Source organism: Xyrauchen texanus, chromosome 11 (genome assembly GCF_025860055.1).
Source record: "Xyrauchen texanus isolate HMW12.3.18 chromosome 11, RBS_HiC_50CHRs, whole genome shotgun sequence".
NCBI classification, from domain to species: domain Eukaryota; kingdom Metazoa; phylum Chordata; class Actinopteri; order Cypriniformes; family Catostomidae; genus Xyrauchen; species Xyrauchen texanus.
Genome location: NC_068286.1, coordinates 498,240 through 519,055, shown reverse-complemented (window position 1 = coordinate 519,055; position 20,816 = coordinate 498,240). Strand labels below are relative to the sequence as shown.

Below are 20,816 nucleotides of genomic sequence, written 5' to 3'. Positions count from 1 at the left end.
GAGGAGCAGCAGCAGCAGTGAAATGAGTTTGTAGAGGAGGAGCAGCAGCAGTGAAATGAGTCTGTGAGGAGGAGCAGCAGCAGTGAAATGAGTCTGTGAGGAGCAGCAGCAGCAGTGAAATGAGTTTGTAGAGGAGGAGCAGCAGCAGTGAAATGAGTCTGTGAGGAGCAGCAGCAGTGAAATGAGTCTGTGAGGAGCAGCAGTGAAATGAGTTTGTGGAGGAGGAGCAGCAGCAGTGAAATGAGTCTGTGAGGAGGAGCAGCAGCAGTGAAATGAGTCTGTGAGGAGCAGCAGCAGTGAAATGAGTCTGTGAGGAGCAGCAGTGAAATGAGTTTGTAGAGGAGGAGCAGCAGCAGTGAAATGAGTCTGTGAGGAGGAGCAGCAGCAGTGAAATGAGTCTGTGAGGAGCAGCAGCAGTGAAATGAGTCTGTGAGGAGCAGCAGTGAAATGAGTTTGTAGAGGAGGAGCAGCAGCAGTGAAATGAGTCTGTGAGGAGGAGCAGCAGCAGTGAAATGAGTCTGTGAGGAGCAGCAGCAGTGAAATGAGTCTGTGAGGAGCAGCAGTGAAATGAGTTTGTGGAGGAGCAGCAGCAGCAGTGAAATGAGTTTGTGGAGGAGGAGCAGCAGCAGTGAAATGAGTCTGTGAGGAATGAGTTTGTGGAGGAGCAGCAGCAGCAGTGAAATGAGTTTGTGGAGGAGGAGCAGCAGCAGTGAAATGAGTTTGTGGAGGAGCAGCAGCAGCAGTGAAATGAGTCTGTGAGGAGCAGCAGCAGCAGTGAAATGAGTCTGTGAGGAGCAGCAGCAGCAGCAGTGAAATGAGTTTGTAGAGGAGGAGCAGCAGCAGTGAAATGAGTTTGTAGAGGAGGAGCAGCAGCAGTGAAATGAGTTTGAGGAGCAGCAGCAGTGAAATGAGTTTGTGGAGGAGCAGCAGCAGCAGTGAAATGAGTCTGTGAGGAGCAGCAGCAGTGAAATGAGTCTGTGAGGAGCAGCAGCAGTGAAATGAGTCTGTGAGGAGCAGCAGCAGTGAAATGAGTCTGTGGAGGAGGAGCAGTGAAATGAGTCTGTGAGGAGCAGCAGTAGTGAAATGAGTCTGTGAGGAGCAGCAGCAGTGAAATGAGTCTGTGGAGGAGGAGCAGTGAAATGAGTCTGTGAGGAGCAGCAGCAGTGAAATGAGTTTGTGAGGAGGAGCAGCAGCAGTGAAATGAGTCTGTGAGGAGGAGCAGCAGCAGCAGTGAAATGAGTTTCTGAGGAGCAGCAGCAGTGAAATGAGTTTCTGAGGAGCAGCAGCAGTGAAATGAGTCTGTGAGGAGCAGCAGCAGCAGTGAAATGAGTTTCTGAGGAGCAGCAGCAGCAGTGAAATGAGTTTCTGAGGAGCAGCAGCAGTGAAATGAGTATGTGAGGTGCAGCAGCAAAATGAGTTTGTGAGGAGCAGCAGCAGCGAAATGAGTCTGAGGAGCAGCAGCAGCAGTGGAATGAGTCTGTGAGGAGCAGAAGCAGCGAAATGAGTCTGTGAGGAGCAGCAGCAGCGAAATGAGTCTGAGGAGCAGCAGCAGCAGTGAAATGAGTCTGAGGAGCAGCAGCAGCAGTGAAATGAGTTTGTGAGGAGCAGCAGCAGCGAAATGAGTTTGTGAGGAGCAGCAGCAGCAAAATGAGTGAGGAGCAGCAGCAGCAGTGAAATGAGTCTGAGGAGCAGCAGCAGCAGTGAAATGAGTCTGTGAGGAGCAGCAGCAGCAAAATGAGTGAGGAGCAGCAGCAGCAGTGAAATGAGTTTGTGAGGAGCAGCAGCAGCGAAATGAGTCTGTGAGGAGCAGCAGCAGCAGTGAAATGAGTCTGTGAGGAGCAGCAGCAGCAAAATGAGTGAGGAGCAGCAGCAGCAGTGAAATGAGTTTGTGAGGAGCAGCAGCAGCGAAATGAGTCTGTGAGGAGCAGCAGCAGCAGTGAAATGAGTTTGTGAGGAGCAGCAGCAGCGAAATGAGTCTGTGAGGAGCAGCAGCAGCAGTGAAATGAGTCTGTGAGGAGCAGCAGCAGCAGTGAAATGAGCCACTCCGAGACGAAAAAACACTGCATGTGTGAGCACAATCACACGCAGCGCATCAAGTCATATAGCGATTTCAAATTTGAGACTGATTGTTCAGCATTACTTGAGTATTTTATAATTTGCATGGCTGAATTTTGTCTTCCTCTAATCTGAGTGACCATGACGGAGTATTTTAAATTAATCCATGCGTGATCATCGACTCCAGAGGATTAACTCAATATTTCAGCTTTCCCGCACAACCCGTTTACCTTGAGTTAGATGTACAGTGACATTAAATGCTTTAATATATTATTGTAACAAATCTATGGATACAGTTGATTAGTGACGACTCAAAGCAGAAGATTCAAACGGTTCAGGAAAATCTTAAATATCAGAAAGGTCCTCTCTAGAGCTCGTGAACAGAAGAACTTTATTTTCAGTTCGTTCACAGCGCTGAATGATTCATTAATGAATCGGAACATGATTTTTAACGTTTGCTGGTGGTGAAGTCATGTAATTTGACAGAAGTGTGGGACCCCTGAACCCGTCGCTCATGATGGAAAATGAAACAGACGTACTAAGAAAGATTCTTTAATTTGATCTCCCCTGGAAAAGGGAACATTTCACCGTACAAAATACAACATTCACATTCCTCATAGCGTTAAACATTCTTTGACACTTTTTCTCATGGTTAATCAGAAATAAAGACAGAACGGCCCTCATGAGGTATAAAATTCACCTGCAGGACACGAAACACCTCACTGACGATACACACTTAAAACGAGGGAAACATGGGTGTTAAAATACACACACACAGGAAGTGGCTTAGTGAACTTCAGCCCCACACACGTGAGGAGAGGTCACGGGAGGTCACAGACGGCACATCGAGCTGCTGTGACACATTTAGAAGTGCAGTCTTCTGATTGGCTGTTGATTACACCTGGACTGAGAGAGTGTTTTAATTGGCTGTTCTCGCTACCAAACCTGAGGAACATCGAAGAGCGCCGGCGGCGTTTCAGAAGCTGCGAGACACGAAACAAACAATCGTGTTCGTGAGACACTATGGAATAAATCTCAGTAAAATATACGTCAATGTAAAAAAAATATTTTATGTTAAATGCTGAATTTCAATAAATCCTCATTAAGTCAATCAGCTGGATAACTTGCCCAGATTGGGCGAGTGATATTGGTGTTAACTGGCCTGAAACTCTCTCTCTTTCATCAGGACACACTGATACATGAACACTCACCATCTGACTTCCTCTTCTTGTGCTTCTTGTTACTCCTTTTGCCTTGACTCTGATTGGCTGACAAGTCCTCGGGCTCCGCCTCTTCCTGAAGTGGGCTCACAGGTGTCCCGCCTTCATCTGGCCTGAATAAACAAGAGCGCCAATCAGATTGAGCCATTACATCACCTGATCATTAGGGCCAATGGTTGAAGAGGGGGCGGGGCACTTACTGGAGTCCCAGCCAATTGCCTGTCGCTTCAGTGTATGATTGTGAACACCCTTCGACACCTGCAGAGAACGAGAAATAAAAAAAACAAAACAATATTTTGTTGTAAAAAAAAATCCAGAATACTCCTTTAATATAAAGAAACCTTTTACCACTTCAGATGAAATCTGTGTGAACAAAGGAAGTAGTTCACCTTCTATTTTCATCTTCTTTTTGTTGCTGTAGTCGCTCCAGCTGCTGTCAGCATTACAGTTCTGATCATCTACAGACGGACTGATGCTCCTCTTCACTGCCTGTAACCTACAACACACAAAACATCACACACACCAATATAACCCTGTTTTATGTGGTGATCTGGGTCTAAAGGATTCACTCACCGGCTGAAGCTAGAGGTGGTCGTCATGGCAGCAGCACCGTAGGAAGTATCTGCCCACCCGTCATTAGCCCACTTCCTGTTAGTATGTGTGTTCTTCTGTTTGGACTGTAAATACTCAGCGTATGTCTGGATACGGTAACTCTCAGCGTAACGACTAGTGTTCATGGCTGCGAAAACACACATGTGTCATTAATTCACAGGTCAGTAGAGTACGAAATGTGGTTTCATGTATGAAATGCACCAGGGTAATAAATGCCATCAGTAGAATACTTACTGCAGTCAGTAGGGTACTAACTGCAGTCGCAAGTACTGACTGGAGTCAGTAGGGTACTAAATGCCATCACTAGCATTCTAAATGCGGTCGCAAGTACTGACTGGAGTCAGTAGGATACTAAATGCCATCACTAGCATTCTAAATGCGGTCGCAAGTACTGACTGGAGTCAGTAGGGTACTAAATGTGGTTGCAAGTACTGACTGCAGTCATTAAGGTACTAAATGCGGTCGCAAGTACTGAACACGGTCAGTAGGGCACTTCATATTGTTGAAAGTACTGAAAGTGGTCGCATGGGTAATGTGGTTCATTATATGATTCTAAAAATCAGAGTCAGTGGGCTATTAAATGTGGTCGTAAACACAAAATAATGCAGTCAGTGGGGCAGTGAATGTGATCAGTAGGGTACTGTGGTTAGTTAAGCAGTTCTGGATGTGGTACCTATCTGGACTTGTTCTGTCTGGCTGAGACAAACAAAGGCTGACGTGTCATCAATCCACGACACCTGGATGTTACCTGAGACAGAACACAAACTCAGTTCACCAGACAGACAGGTGAGCCAGTGGGTCGGGGAAACATTGAGAGTGTGAATGTTACCGAAGGCGCTGAAGAGTTGGTACAGGTCACTCGTTTTCCATTCTTTAGGGAATGTGACGTACAGAACGTGATCTCTCTTGGGCTGCACTGAAACACACAGACAGAGAAAGGTGTGAAGATATTAATGTTTCCTGCATGTACATGCATCGTGTGGGTATGTGTCTTACAGTCGGGTCCACTCATGTTCAGGTAGGGAATGTCAATCACCCTCATCAGGAACAATCTAGAACACACATATGCATATCAACTCACATGGGACACACCGATACAAACAGTACTCTGTGTGTGTGCGCGTGTTCGCTTGTCTCACTTGTTGTAGAAGGGCTCGAGGAGTTTGGAGCAAGCGGAGATGTAACTCGTTGGAGGAGTAAGAAAAGTACCTGAGAGAAAATAAAATATACATGAAAAACAGCCACACACACACACAAAACACTGCCTCATATGCACACACACACACACTCACCCAGGAAGTTTGCCATGGAGATGAAACACAGGCCAGTGATGTACGCATCATAACCTGCTTCATGAAGCTGTTCTGTGGATGTGTCGTAACTCTGAAAGCCTTCGGGGCACTCTGAACACACATACAAATAAAGTCACTCGAGTCGCTCGTGTTGGTGCAGCAGTGTGACGTGCGGGTTGTGTCAGGGCAGGAGTGTGACGTGCCAGGAGTGGGTCGTGTCGGGGCAGCAGTGTGACGTGTCAGGAGTGGGTCGTGTCGGGGCAGCAGTGTGACGTGTCAGGAGTGGGTCGTGTCGGGGCAGGAGTGTGACGTGTCAGGAGCGGGTCGTGTCAGGGCAGGAGTGTGACGTGCGGGTTGTGTCGGGGCAGGAGTGTGACGTGTCAGGAGCGGGTCGTGTCGGGGCAGCAGTGTGACGTGTCAGGAGCGGGCGTGTCTGGGCAGCAGTGTGACGTGTCAGGAGCGGGGCGTGCCGGGGCAGCAGTGTGACGTGTCAGGAGCGGGGCGTGCCGGGGCAGCAGTGTGACGTGTCAGGAGCGGGGCGTGCCGGGGCAGCAGTGTGACGTGTCAGGAGCGGGGCGTGTCGGGGCAGCAGTGTGACGTGCGGGGCGTGCCGGGGCAGCAGTGTGACGTGCGGGGCGTGCCGGGGCAGCAGTGTGACGTGCGGGGCGTGCCGGGGCAGCAGTGTGACGTGTCAGGAGCGGGTCGTGTCAGGGCAGGAGTGTGACGTGCGGGTTGTGTCGGGGCAGGAGTGTGACGTGTCAGGAGCGGGTCGTGTCGGGGCAGCAGTGTGACGTGTCAGGAGCGGGGCGTGTCGGGGCAGCAGTGTGACGTGTCAGGAGCGGGGCGTGCCGGGGCAGCAGTGTGACGTGTCAGGAGCGGGGCGTGCCGGGGCAGCAGTGTGACGTGTCAGGAGCGGGCGTGCCGGGGCAGCAGTGTGACGTGTCAGGAGCGGGGCGTGCCGGGGCAGCAGTGTGACGTGTCAGGAGCGGGGCGTGTCGGGGCAGCAGTGTGACGTGCGGGGCGTGCCGGGGCAGCAGTGTGACGTGCGGGGCGTGCCGGGGCAGCAGTGTGACGTGCGGGGCGTGCCGGGGCAGCAGTGTGACGTGTCAGGAGCGGGGCGTGCCGGGGCAGCAGTGTGACGTGTCAGGAGCGGGGCGTGCCGGGCAGCAGTGTGGCGTGTCAGGAGCGGGGCGTGCCGGGGCAGCAGTGTGGCGTGTCAGGAGCGGGGCGTGCGGGGCAGCAGTGTGACGTGTCAGGAGCGGGCGTGCCGGGCAGCAGTGTGACGTGTCAGGAGCGGGGCGTGCCGGGGCAGCAGTGTGACGTGCGGGGCGTGCCGGGGCAGCAGTGTGACGTGCGGGGCGTGCCGGGGCAGCAGTGTGACGTGCGGGGCGTGCCGGGGCAGCAGTGTGACGTGCGGGGCGTGCCGGGGCAGCAGTGTGACGTGCGGGGCGTGCCGGGGCAGCAGTGTGACGTGCGGGGCGTGCCGGGGCAGCAGTGTGACGTGCGGGGCGTGCCGGGGCAGCAGTGTGACGTGTTGGGCATATCAGTACCTGTTGCAGGTGATTTGAAGGGTTTCCCTCTCAGCTGTTTGTGTAGTTCAGCCAGAGATGTGTTGTGAATGATCTCCTGTCACACAAATCAAGATCAATTCATCAGATTACAGCCGCTGGATCATGATGATTATTAAACTGCAGTCGTGACTCACTTTAAACGGCTGTGTGGACGCCATCAGTTTCGTGTCTAACAGTCTGTAAACACACAAACACTGAACATGAGGCAGCAGAAATATGACAAAATTAGAAATGTGTAAATCTGAAATATAGACTTTGAATCTGAATTAGAAGTGTGATTTTGCCAAATGTAATATTACGTTGTATTTTAAATAGGTTTGAATTTGAATTTTTTAAACTCCAATCCTGGACATTTCATATTGAACCACATTGAATAGTTTATGGCACAATTTTATAAATGTGTATTTCCAAACAGCACATTTTTGGTTCTGAATTCTTACACTGTAAAAATCCCATTTTAAAAAAATACAGAAATTCAAGATGAAGAAGAAATTCAGAACACTAATTACAGTTTCTTTGGCAAAATCACACTTATAATTCAAAAGTCTATATTTCAGATTCACACATTTCTGGCTCCATACATAAAGACCAGAGGAGTCATGTGATCATGTGTCATTCATCAGACTTCACCTGGGAAACACCGACATCGCCACATCCTTAAAGTCATCCAGCTCCTGTAAACACACACAGCTGATCACACTGTAACTACAACAATCACACAACACTCCACTGTCTCCATGGTTACCTCCGGCAGCGGCCCGCTGAACTGATGGATAGTGTGCATCACGTCCAGCAACATGTTGTGTCCAACAACCAGTTTACCCTGAGATTAAAGGGACAGTTCACCCAAAAAGAGTTGAGCAGGTTCTTCCACATGTACAGATATTTGTGAACACACACACACACACACACACACACACAGTTGAGCAGCGGTTTGAGTGACTTACAGACTTTGAGATGACACGAATCACCCTGGAGAATCCCACTGCATCATTCAGCTCTTCCTGTCGACATACACAACATGAAGTGTGTCAGATATGACAGTCTATCATCTGTAGAGCAGTGTGTGTGTGTGTGCGCGCGCACCTGTTCTCGCTGTTGTTTCTGTTGTTCTCTGCTCTTCCTCTCCTCATCATCTACTTTACTGATCTGAATGAAACGCTCCTTCTGCAACATACACGGATAAGGACACAGTTACAGACCGATAAGTGTGTGGAAGAGTAATAAGTGTGTTTGTACCTTGTCTGTCTCCAGTGTCTCCACGTGAAGTCCTTTAGAATATCTGGACACAAACAATAAATCCTTGTTTACAGCTGGTATTAACATGCGTTTCGAGAGATCCGATCACATGAATTCAGCTCTAAATACATGTGATTGAATCACTGAAACTACATAAAAACACGTGACCGCATCACATTTGAAGCGCAGTTAATACAATAAAACAACGGACAATTCTGCTTGAAATATTGCGCTCGTGTTTAAATGCAAGAATCGTGTGCCAGTTTGTTTATGCGCTTCATCAACACACTGATGTAGTGATGCATGTTGTGTAATCTCACACACACTTACTTCGAGTTGAGGGTCTGATAGATGAGTTTCCTCTGAAAACTGAAACACACATATTGAGTGCTGGATCTCCATCACACACTCACACAAAACTGCACTTTCACTGGAATACTACACACATTATACAGAACACAATCATATCAATGATTCATAGCTTAAACCACTAATCAGACACAGAAAGGAGACCGTTAAATGAGTGTCTCACCCCGTGCACGGCTCCAGGTCCAGAGATTTCTCCGAATTCTTCAAAAGATCTTCAACCTTCTTCCTACACACACACACACACACACACACACATGTCCACTGTAGAAATATCAATGTTTGTGCAGTAAGTACAGATGGGACTGTAGGTCATTAAACAAATCCTCGATGATTCCAGTTCATATCCCGTATGGCAATAAAGTGTGAATAATCAAACCGGGATTACACATCTCAGTGTGTGTGTGTGTGTGTGTGTGTGTGATGTAACACCACGGCTAACATTCAAATGTACCTGAAGCTATAGCGCTTAAACATTTTCAAATATCTATTAAAAACTCAGTTCAATCTGGTCTGACTTTGTTAATCTATTATGAATCAAACAATTTCCTCAAGGGCATAAAACCAAATATCTCAAGTGTCAACACTAATGCAACTACATTTTACAGATCACAATATTAGGAGTAGCAGTGTATCGTCTCTGGCTTTATATCTCCTACAATATCTACAAATCTGAATTATATTTCACTAAATCAGAATCAACTCCCTGATAAAGTGTGAGAGACTCACTCCACCAGCTTTATAAACTCTCTCTGCTCTTCAGGTATGTGCTGGACGCTCGTGCTGGATGTGGGCGTGTAAGTGGGCGGTCCCGAGCCATTGATCTGACTCCGTCTCTCCTCATACTGCTCCCTCAGCTGAGACTCCTCCTCCTGGGTCAGATACGGAATCCCTACGGCAACCACAGCAGTGACAGCTGTCAGTCAAAGTCACACCACACATACGCTCACATTTACCTGTAGACAGACAGACAGACAGACACACACACACACACACACACACACACACACACGCTGCGGAAGACTTTGTTGAAGTCGAATCCCTGACTGGCCAGGAAGTCAATGCTGGAGCTCTGAGGAGGACACATCAAGTAAACATTACTGTTCCAACAGCGGACATCTACAGTGACCAGATCAGTGCTAATTACAGTTTCTCACCTGACAGATGAATTTAATATCTGGAGACGTGCGGTTGAAGGGTTTAGGGAAGACATAAAAGTTGAATGCTTTTGTGACATATCTGTAAATCAGAAAGAGTGTATGCACATGATATACATTGAATTTAAGGAGATGTCAATGGTTACTAAACAATTCACATATTTATTTATAATGTAAGTGAATAGTCACTGTGATTCTATCCAACATCTCCTTTTGTGATCTAAAGTCGATCAGGTTTAGAACGACACGAGGGTGAGGAAATAAGGAGTGATTTTTGGTGAAATGTTCCGGCTCATATTAGAGGTCGATGATAAAAGACGACGTTTACTGATAGATTTCTAAATGAGACTCTTGGAGCCGCTGTGACTGTCACAGTAAGAAGTTTAATTTAACATTTCATAAGTTGATTTTAAAAACTTCAGCTGATTAATAGGTTATCAGCTTTCTCTTGCTCTCATAAACATGCTCGTCAAATATCATCTCTGGTTTGGTTAATATTAAAGACAGCAGTGTGGGATCTGATGTATGATTAGTGTTGCGCTCACGTGGATTTGTTGTGGTCGTATCTGAAGGTGCAGATGCCAAACTGGAAAAGCAGGAAGTTCATGGAGTGCTGCAGAACATCAAAACAGCATCAGGTCACAGGTCAAACTACTCTCATTGACCACACTGACGTAATATTGTGTGGCTCGTCAGGAGACTCACATCATCATCACAAAGGGAGCATTATTCTGAAGGGAAAACACTAATACATACACTCATGCAGTATCACTCATCCCATACCAATGCACACGGTCAATTGTGTGTGTGTGTGTGCATATGTATTTGATGTTTGTGTGCATGTGAGTGTATGTACGTGAGTGTAGTGTGTGTGTGTGTGTGTGTGTGTGTGTGTGTGTGTGTGTGTGTGTGTGTGTGTGTACCTTCCTGAGTTTGCAGTATCTCTCTTCAGGTGTGTCGAGTCCATTGGTCAGAGCACTGACTGACGGTCCATCACTGATTCCTAAACAACAACACACACAATTATCAATACATTGTGTATTAATACAGTTTAACACATCCATGAATGATATTTAAACACTGACCTGTGAATTCTCCGTCTATAGAGATGAAATCCGCCTCCTGTACAGCAACACTCACCTCTGGAAGAACCTCCTTAAAATCTGCACAAACACATTAGCGCTCAGTGTACACAATAACACTCGCGGACACACACACCGCCACAGAAACACGCACAGTCTGTGTGTATTTGTTAATTGTTTTGTCTTACTCTGTCTCGTGACTTCCATCATATAAAACAATGACACACACACGCCGAAAGCTTTAATCCCCGCCGCCGGAAACACTGTCACACACACTTCCGCTTACCGTGAAACGTCACTCATATAGTTCCTCCCATAGGGATTGTCGGTACCGACAGGGATCCTTCAGCAAGGGAGAACACAAACCTGTATAGTCTCATTAAAACTATATATTAAATATATTAATTCCATGTGTAGATAACTGATATATCAATGGAATAATATAAATCCTCTTTATGAATCTGTGTGGCATACTTAAATACACAACGCTAAACTCTGATTGTTTAATTCTGAAGAGCGCTGAGAAAAGGAACAGATGTAACGTGACAGCGTCATCGGCGTGTTGATTGAAATGAGTGCTGTTTAGACAAACAAATAACGGTCGTTGGTAAGGCGGGAAACACTCTCGATGGGAGTAATAGTGCGTGTTTCTAATCTTTAATAGATGTGGAAGTTTCTACCTGCAATGCCTTTTTTAAGCAAATTTAAGGGTGATCTTTCACCATTATGTTGTTTCTGCAAAGAGGAAGCAGAAACAATCTTACACTTATTTTTTTAATGTAGACATACAAAATCATTTTGTCTCAAATCTCTTTAATTGTTTTTGAGATCTTTCACAAAATTATTCAAATAACTGATTCAATGGGATAGCGGTTTATTGGAGATTGACAACACAATCAAATGTTTTGCTTTGTTTAGGAAATATCACATATTCAAAGCAAAGTGTATGTCAAATGTGCCAAATTTAGACTTTTCTACAATGACTTTAAGTTGTGAATGTTTTCTGAATCTTTACATTCATTAAAGAACAATAGAAAAGATGATAAGACATCTTATTAAACGATTATCGATTGTAGATATGTGCTATTCACAATCAGCCATAATTACTTTAATCCATGAGTGAAAGTGTGAAATAACAGGATGGTTACTGAGATTAAGTGAGTAGTATTTGATTGGTCATGTGATCATAACATGGCCGCCCGCCCCCATGAGAGCACCCCTGCCCAATGTAGAATAAAACAGCTTTTAGAAGGTTACTGATATGACTAGAGTCTTCATTTTAATATGATTGCTCATGATTTTATACATATATTACAAAAAATATTATTCATTTCTTTAGGAGTAAAACTTTTTTACAGCTTTAAAATGTTGATTATCTGAAGCGATCACATATATTCTGAGACATTGTTTGTGATTGTCAGTTTTGTTCAGGGTGATTAAATCAATGTTTTTAGTAACTGTTGAATGAGTGAAAGTGTTTGAAAACATGATAAACACTGTTTCCTGAACTAACATTGTAACTCACACAATGAAATGAATGATTATATAAACCGAATATTGGTATGTCACTTGATGAAGTGTTTATTGTGAATAATGATGTCTTTAAATGTTGTTGCTTTATCAGAATATTTTCATAAGGTGACAAACACTATAGCTCCTATAATATCTTATTATATCTCATTACATCACAATACTGCCCTACAAAGTCAAAACACAAGTTTAATATATTTATGTTTACTACATTATGTTGCTCCAGTATTCACTAACAAACAATATATTTTATCATGTACTTTGGGAACAAAGAAAATAACTCATACACACACACACACACACACACACACACACACACACACACACACACACACATATATATATATACATACAGTACAAGAATAAAAATAAAATATCTACAGTAAGATAAAATAATTACTGTCTTCAAAACCCACATTAACAAATTAAAAAACTTTAATATCCCACATAATATCAACTCACAGAATCATTATTATCTATGAGAAAAAACAAAACAGATCAAACTTATAGCTATTCTATAAATAACAAAATAAAGGTATAGGAGACATATGTTGTATTTTACACTGTATATAGACTATAATAGTTTTCCCATTGGTAATGAAGAACAAAATTGTTTTCCTCTCCCTTTTATATTTATATAAAGTTGAGACAGTTTATACATCTTTCTCTGTGAAACGTATATTTTTCTCCAATCACACTGAAGCGTCTCCAACTACGAGAAACGCGTTTCATAAAACAAATGTCCCAAACGCCACCCTGTATCCCACGTGCTGCAGACATTTTGAAGCGTGAGCTGCAGTGGAACAGACGCACGCGAGTCTGAAGCGCCTTGATTCATCAGAAGTGTGTTTGTGTTTAATTAATCACAGTGATGTCTGAAGCACGCAAGAGGAGTAGGAAACACTTCTGCGGGCACACGCACAAGAGATTGAAGCGCGCGCGCGAGCTGGAGGTGGGTGCGCAGGGTGTTATCATCACCTGCAACATGGACGAGCGGAAGTGCACGAGCGAAGCCTTCAGTCTGCTCAACGAGTACGCGGAGGTGCTCTACGGTCCTGAACAGGTGAACACTGAGTAGTGTGTACTTCAGTGTGGAGATAGTGTAGTGTGCTGCTGACCTTTATAATACATTCATATCTCCAGTGGTTAAATTGGCTTTTGTAGGGAGGGGGAGCCCTTATTTACGGTGAATGGTCATCATTCAAAATCCCGCCGTAAAATGACTTAGGGTTTTTACACCAATGGGGCTCTTTTTCCAGTATTAATGTGTAAGGTAGGGTTGAGTAGTTATTCAAACAAAGACAAATACTTTACAGTTCACTTATTTTATTATTATTTTTTATCTTGAATGTTAACAGGCAGGCAACGGATTTCACCCTCGTAAAATGTATGAAAGGAACATGTTTGAAAATATTGCAAGCCAGAGACGAATATGTAGCTAAATGTATTTTTTATTTGTACAATTTAGAAACGTTGAAGTCCCTTCGCACCTGTATGTTAATGTAACTCTTGCAGTAATTATTTATCATATTCATGCAGCCTGTGTTATTCTGTTGAGTGTTGAAAACCATCGAGGAGAAACGCATCAGGACACTTTTAGCATGTAAACGGGTAAAGAAAAAAAAGAGTAAACTCGCCCGCTTTGCGAGAAACATTAAACGTTCAATAAAGTTTTTTTTTTTTATTATTATTAGTAAAACTGAATAACAAATTAACAGGGAAGTAGAGTTGGAAAAAAAATGATAATCTCCACCTTTATTGAGTTTTGTAATGCCTGATAGAAAAGTATCTATCTTTGTAGAGCAATATAATACTTTAGGCAATTGCAGAATAGTCCCATTAGTCACAGATACACTTCAGAAAATTGAGTACACAACTATTTCTGGGCTTAAAAGTTACAAAAACCAAATCAATGCAGAACATTGTATCTCAAAAGCATTACAATGTGGCCCCCCCATGCACTACTTAAAACCCGATGTGGCCCCTTTACCAAAATAGTTACAAATATTAATAATTACACACATCACCTTTACAAATTTGTTTCAGGATTTTACAGTAAAAGTAACTGTTATATTTTGACAAAATATTTCAGTTTCAAATGAAATAATCTAAAGGTAAAATTTATTAGACCTCAACAGTGGCAGTTTAAAGTTTCAAGATGTGTTTCAGCTAGTATTTATTTTTCATAAATACATTCATTTATTATTACTATTACTATTATTTAAGACTAGCACACTGACCTAACCATGGTAATGAGGAGCCTTTCCTTCTGTGTAATATGTGTATAAATATTAGGTAACAAATGGGATAATAATGGGCTCATGTACAGACAGGAGCAGTCTGGCGTCACTGTCGTGCACCTACAGTATATGCAAACTGTTAAAAATCAATATATTACTTTAGATGCTCACGCAGCTGATGTTATTCTTCATTTAGTAGTTCATTTAACATGTAAACTAACATGCTTTAGTTATATAACATGTTCTATCTACATGCTATTTTTATATTCGATCGCTCTAGCCGTTAGCGGGATTCCATGGTAACGTCGCTGTCTAGTGACAGTTTTCCCTTGATGGTTGTGGGCGGGGTGCTGAACCAGCGATTAATGCATTTATGACGTCTGATAATTCCATGTAGCCTGGGTGTCTCTGTGTAGTCTTGCTAATTACTCAGTCTCATATGCCATGTATTTGCCAGGAGTCAGGAGATGAAAAATAATTTAAGTGGAATAACAATATTTGGTGCTGAAGGAGACGGAGCTGAGCTCCGGCAGGGTGTGTTGTGGACCTGAGGAGGCGGAGCTGCGCTCCGGTGCGCTCCGGCCCAGTTTAACCTCTGCATATCTCTCTCTTTGTGTGTGTGTGTGTGTGTGTCTCTCTCTCTCTCTGTGTGTGTGTGTGTGTGTGTGTGTCTCTCTCTCTCTTTCTCTCTCTCTCTGTGTGTGTGTGTGTCTCTCTCTCTGTCTGTCTGTCTGTCTGTGTGTGTGTGTGTGTGTGTCTCTCTGTGTGTGTGTGTGTCTCTCTCTCTCTGTGTGTGTGTAACAGCCGGCTGATACTCACGACAGTGTGAGTGAGGAAGAGGATGATGAAGATGTGGAAGCAGCTCTGAAGAAAGAGGTGTCTCAAATACAGACATCCGTGAAGAAGCAGCAGCAGCGGTTCACTGCAATGGACAGTGGAGCCAATAATGTCGTGTTCATACGAACTCATGGAGTCGGTGAGAGAACATCACAACACCATCCAAATATCATCAGAACACGTTTAGAACATGAGAACATCACAAGAGCAGCATGAGAACATCACAAGAGCAGCATGAGAACATGTTTGAACATGAGAACATCACAAGAGCAGCATGAGAACATGTTTAGAACATGAGAACATCACAAGAGCAGCATGAGAACATGTTTAGAACATGAGAACATCACAAGAGCAGCATGAGAACATGTTTAGAACATGAGAACATCACAAGAGCAGCATGAGAACATGTTTAGAACATGAGAACATCACAAGAGCAGCATGAGAACATGTTTAGAACATGAGAACATCACAAGAGCAGCATGAGAACATGTTTAGAACATGAGAACATCACAAGAGCAGCATAAGAACATGTTTAGAACATGAGAACATCACAAGAGCAGCATGAGAACATGTTTAGAACATGAGAACATCACAAGAGCAGCATGAGAACATGTTTAGAACATGAGACCATCACAAGAGCAGCATGAGAACATGTTTAGAACATGAGAACATCACAAGAGCAGCATAAGAACATGTTTAGAACATGAGAACATCACAAGAGCAGCATAAGAACATGTTTAGAACATGAGAACATCACAAGAGCAGCATGAGAACATCACAAGAGCAGCATGAGAACATGTTTAGAACATGAGAACATCACAAGAGCAGCATGAGAACATCACAAGAGCAGCATGAGAACATGTTTAGAACATGAGAACATCACAAGAGCAGCATGAGAACATGTTTAGAACATGAGAACATCACAAGAGCAGCATGAGAACATGTTTAGAACATGAGAACATCACAAGAGCAGCATGAGAACATGTTTAGAACATGAGAACATCACAAGAGCAGCTTGAGAACATGTTTAGAACATGAGAACATCACAAGAGCAGCTTGAGAACATGTTTAGAACATGAGAACATCACAAGAGCAGCATGAGAACATGTTTAGAACATGAGAACATCACAAGAGCAGCATGAGAACATGTTTAGAACATGAGAACATCACAAGAGCAGCATGAGAACATGTTTAGAACATGAGAACATCACAAGAGCAGCATGAGAACATGTTTAGAACATGAGAACATCACAAGAGCAGCATGAGAACATGTTTAGAACATGAGAACATCACAAGAGCAGCATGAGAACATGTTTAGAACATGAGAACATCACAAGAGCAGCATGAGAACATGTTTAGAACATGAGAACATCACAAGAGCAGCATGAGAACATGTTTAGAACATGAGAACATCACAAGAGCAGCATGAGAACATGTTTAGAACATGAGAACATCACAAGAGCAGCATGAGAACATGTTTGAACATGAGAACATCACAAGAGCAGCATGAGAACATGTTTAGAACATGAGAACATCACAAGAGCAGCATGAGAACATGTTTAGAACATGAGAACATCACAAGAGCAGCATGAGAACATGTTTAGAACATGAGAACATCACAAGAGCAGCATGAGAACATCACAAGAGCAGCATGAGAACATGTTTAGAACATGAGAACATCACAAGAGCAGCATGAGAACATGTTTAGAACATGAGAACATCACAAGAGCAGCTTGAGAACATGTTTAGAACATGAGAACATCACAAGAGCAGCATGAGTACATGTTTAGAACATGAGAACATCACAAGAGCAGCATGAGAACATGTTTAGAACATGAGAACATCACAAGAGCAGCATGAGAACATGTTTGAACATGAGAACATCACAAGAGCAGCATGAGAACATGTTTAGAACATGAGAACATCACAAGAGCAGCATGAGAACATGTTTAGAACATGAGAACATCACAAGAGCAGCATGAGAACATGTTTAGAACATGAGAACATCACAAGAGCAGCATGAGAACATGTTTGAACATGAGAACATCACAAGAGCAGCATGAGAACATGTTTAGAACATGAGAACATCACAAGAGCAGCATGAGAACATGTTTAGAACATGAGAACATCACAAGAGCAGCATGAGTACATGTTTAGAACATGAGAACATCACAAGAGCAGCATGAGAACATGTTTAGAACATGAGAACATCACAAGAGCAGCATGAGAACATGTTGAGAACATGAGAACATCACAAGAGCAGCATGAGAACATGTTTAGAACATGAGAACATCACAAGAGCAGCATGAGAAAATGTTTAGAACATGAGAACATCACAAGAGCAGCATGAGAACGTGTTTGAACATGAGAACATCACGAGCAGCATGAGAACATGTTTAGAACATGAGAACATCACAAGAGCAGCATGAGAACATGTTTAGAACATGAGAACATCACAAGAGCAGCATAAGAACATGTTTAGAACATGAGAACATCACAAGAGCAGCATGAGAACATGTTTAGAACATGAGAACATCACAAGAGCAGCATGAGAACATCACAAGAGCAGCATGAGAACATCACAAGAGCAGCATAAGAACATGTTTAGAACATGAGAACATCACAAGAGCAGCATAAGAACATGTTTAGAACATGAGAACATCACAAGAGCAGCATGAGAACATGTTTAGAACATGAGAACATCACAAGAGCAGCATGAGAACATGTTTAGAACATGAGAACATCACAAGAGCAGCATGAGAACATGTTTAGAACATGAGAACATCACAAGAGCAGCATGAGAACATCACAAGAGCAGCATGAGAACATGTTTAGAACATGAGAACATCACAAGAGCAGCATGAGAACATGTTTAGAACATGAGAACATCACAAGAGCAGCTTGAGAACATGTTTAGAACATGAGAACATCACAAGAGCAGCATGAGTACATGTTTAGAACATGAGAACATCACAAGAGCAGCATGAGAACATGTTTAGAACATGAGAACATCACAAGAGCAGCATGAGAACATGTTTGAACATGAGAACATCACAAGAGCAGCATGAGAACATGTTTAGAACATGAGAACATCACAAGAGCAGCATGAGAACATGTTTAGAACATGAGAACATCACAAGAGCAGCATGAGAACATGTTTAGAACATGAGAACATCACAAGAGCAGCATGAGAACATGTTTAGAACATGAGAACATGTTTGAACATGAGAACATCACAAGAGCAGCATGAGAACATGTTTAGAACATGAGAACATCACAAGAGCAGCATGAGTACATGTTTAGAACATGAGAACATCACAAGAGCAGCATGAGAACATGTTTAGAACATGAGAACATCACAAGAGCAGCATGAGAACATGTTGAGAACATGAGAACATCACAAGAGCAGCATGAGAACATGTTTAGAACATGAGAACATCACAAGAGCAGCATGAGAAAATGTTTAGAACATGAGAACATCACAAGAGCAGCATGAGAACATGTTTGAACATGAGAACATCACAAGAGCAGCATGAGAACATGTTTAGAACATGAGAACATCACAAGAGCAGCATGAGAACATGTTTAGAATATGAGAACATCACAAGAGCAGCATAAGAACATGTTTAGAACATGAGAACATCACAAGAGCAGCATGAGAACATGTTTAGAACATGAGAACATCACAAGAGCAGCATGAGAACATCACAAGAGCAGCATAAGAACATGTTTAGAACATGAGAACATCACAAGAGCAGCATAAGAACATGTTTAGAACATGAGAACATCACAAGAGCAGCATGAGAACATGTTTAGAACATGAGAACATCACAAGAGCAGCATGAGAACATGTTTAGAACATGAGAACATCACAAGAGCAGCATGAGAACATGTTTAGAACATGAGAACATCACAAGAGCAGCATGAGAACATGTTTAGAACATGAGAACATGGTTTCCTGTATTTCCCTCTGTTAGATCCAGAGCAGCTGGTTCATCACATCCTGTCAGACCTCCATCAGACGAGGAAGAGGAAGTCCCGTGTGATTTTGCGGATGTTGCCGGTGTGCGGTACGTGTAAAGCGTTTCAAGAGGACATTGAGAAGTATATGAGCGTGTATCTGGAGCGCTGGTTCAAAACGCCGCTGCGCGCCACCTACCAGATCTGCTTCAAAGCCCGAAACAACAGCCACAACAAGAGATTTGATGTCATCAACGCCATCGCTGGTACGAGCATCAGATGGGTAGTGCAGTTTTTAGATGCTCGCGCTGCTCCTACAGTATTAAACGAGAATGAACGGGAGGGCTGTGCTGTTACACATGTAACCCCCGACGATCAGTGACTCATGATTGTTCTGTGTTCATGACTTTCAGGTTTGGTGGCTCAGATGAACCCGCAGAATAAAGTGGATCTGACTAATCCTGAGCTGACCATCATCATCGAGATAATCAAGAGCGTGTGCTGCGTCAGCGTCGTCAGGGACTACACGCTCTTCCGCAAGTACAACCTACAGGAAGTGGCTAGAGAGCCCACCAATCAGAGCCCAGGACAACAGGAAGCAGTGAAGAGCACAGCCAATCAGACACAGGAGCACAGAAACGACCAATCCGCTGAGGCGAAGACTGAAGAGGAGAGGAAAGAGGCGTTGCTTCAGTGAACGTGTTGAGAGGAGATGAACTCTGACCTCTGCAGATATCAGTGTCGTTATTTGTTGTGTTTTGATCTGATGTTTTACAAAACTTAAAGTGACAGTTCATCCAAAAATAAAAATGCTCCCATCATTTACTCATCCTCATGCCATCCCAGATGTGTGACTTTCTTTCTTTGGCACAACACAAATTAAGATTTTAGAAGAATATTTCAGCTCTGTAGCTCCATACAATGCAAGTGAATGGTGACTAGAGCTTTGAAGCTCCATAAAGCACATAAATGCAGCATAAAAGTAATCTATAAAACTCCAGTGGTTTAATCCATGCCTTCAGAAGTGATGTGAGAGGTGTGGGGGAGAAACAGATCAATATTTATGTCCTTTTTTACTATAAAATCTCACTGCCAATAGGTGTTGATATAGTATGTGAAAGTGTAGATTTATAGTAAATAAGGACTTAAATATTGATCTGTTTCTCCCCCACACCTCTCACATCACTTCTGAAGACATGGATTAAACCACTGGAGTCTTATGGATTACTTTTATGCTGCATTTATGTGCTTTATGGAGCTTCTGAGTTCTGGTCACCATTCACTCGCATTGTATGGACCTACAGAGCTGAAATATTCTTCCTAAATCTTCATTTGTGTTCTGCAGAAGAAAGAAAGTCACACATCTGGGACAGCATGAGGGTGAGGAAATGATGACAGAATTGATATTTTGGGTGAGTTATTTCATCTTTCACTTTAATATTTTGATGTTTTGTTAAGGCTGGTGTTTTTAAGATGATTTCTGCGAGCAGTGTTTCATATACTGGTTTTTTATTATTTTTTAGTTTGGTGTGTTCTGTGACAAATGTCCCTCTGAAATCAACACATAAATGTTTCTGGTTTAATCATGTTTATCTGAAGATGGTGAATCCCTGCAGACCTGCTGAAATATCTGTAATAACATGTTCAGAGGGGTG

At 43.3% G+C, this 20,816-nt stretch overlaps 2 protein-coding genes across 2 annotated transcripts; one reads left to right on the top strand and one right to left on the bottom strand.

Moving 5' to 3' along the window:
• Positions 1-2,191: 2,191 nt before the first annotated feature.
• Positions 2,192-10,868, bottom strand: parn (poly(A)-specific ribonuclease (deadenylation nuclease)). The gene is made up of 26 exons (XM_052137621.1): positions 10,783-10,868; positions 10,598-10,675; positions 10,436-10,515; positions 10,058-10,125; positions 9,513-9,594; positions 9,368-9,427; positions 9,085-9,248; positions 8,522-8,584; positions 8,320-8,358; positions 7,990-8,032; positions 7,837-7,917; positions 7,698-7,754; positions 7,496-7,573; positions 7,381-7,424; positions 6,885-6,927; positions 6,730-6,805; positions 5,180-5,290; positions 5,027-5,096; positions 4,884-4,939; positions 4,717-4,803; positions 4,561-4,635; positions 3,849-4,014; positions 3,665-3,771; positions 3,476-3,533; positions 3,267-3,388; positions 2,192-3,038 (listed from the first exon to the last, which is right to left on the bottom strand). The coding sequence occupies exons 1-26, from the start codon at positions 10,802-10,804 to the stop codon at positions 2,992-2,994; spliced, it is 1,977 nt and encodes a 658-aa protein (XP_051993581.1). The 5' UTR covers positions 10,805-10,868; the 3' UTR covers positions 2,192-2,991.
• Positions 10,869-12,988: 2,120 nt separating this feature from the next.
• Positions 12,989-20,082, top strand: thumpd1 (THUMP domain containing 1). The gene is made up of 4 exons (XM_052137610.1): positions 12,989-13,187; positions 15,169-15,340; positions 19,179-19,427; positions 19,575-20,082. Exons 1-4 carry the CDS (start codon positions 12,996-12,998, stop codon positions 19,856-19,858), a joined length of 897 nt encoding a protein of 298 aa, XP_051993570.1. The 5' UTR covers positions 12,989-12,995; the 3' UTR covers positions 19,859-20,082.
• The last annotated feature ends 734 nt before the right edge of the window (positions 20,083-20,816 follow it).

Bases quoted from the DNA above. Each gene is read 5' to 3' on its own strand.
- parn (XM_052137621.1), bottom strand. From the start codon at position 10,804: ATGATGGAAGTCACGAGACAGA. The intron at 7,425-7,495 runs GTAACCATGGAG...GTGTGTTTACAG, and splicing joins TCAGCGGGCCGCTGCCGGAG to GAGCTGGATGACTTTAAGGA. The intron at 6,928-7,380 runs GTGAAGTCTGAT...GTGTGTTTACAG, and splicing joins GCGATGTCGGTGTTTCCCAG to ACTGTTAGACACGAAACTGA.
- thumpd1 (XM_052137610.1), top strand. From the start codon at position 12,996: ATGTCTGAAGCACGCAAGAGGAGTAGGAAACACTTCTGCGGGCACACG. The intron at 13,188-15,168 runs GTGAACACTGAG...TGTGTGTAACAG, and splicing joins TGCTCTACGGTCCTGAACAG to CCGGCTGATACTCACGACAG. The intron at 19,428-19,574 runs GTACGAGCATCA...CATGACTTTCAG, and splicing joins TGTCATCAACGCCATCGCTG to GTTTGGTGGCTCAGATGAAC.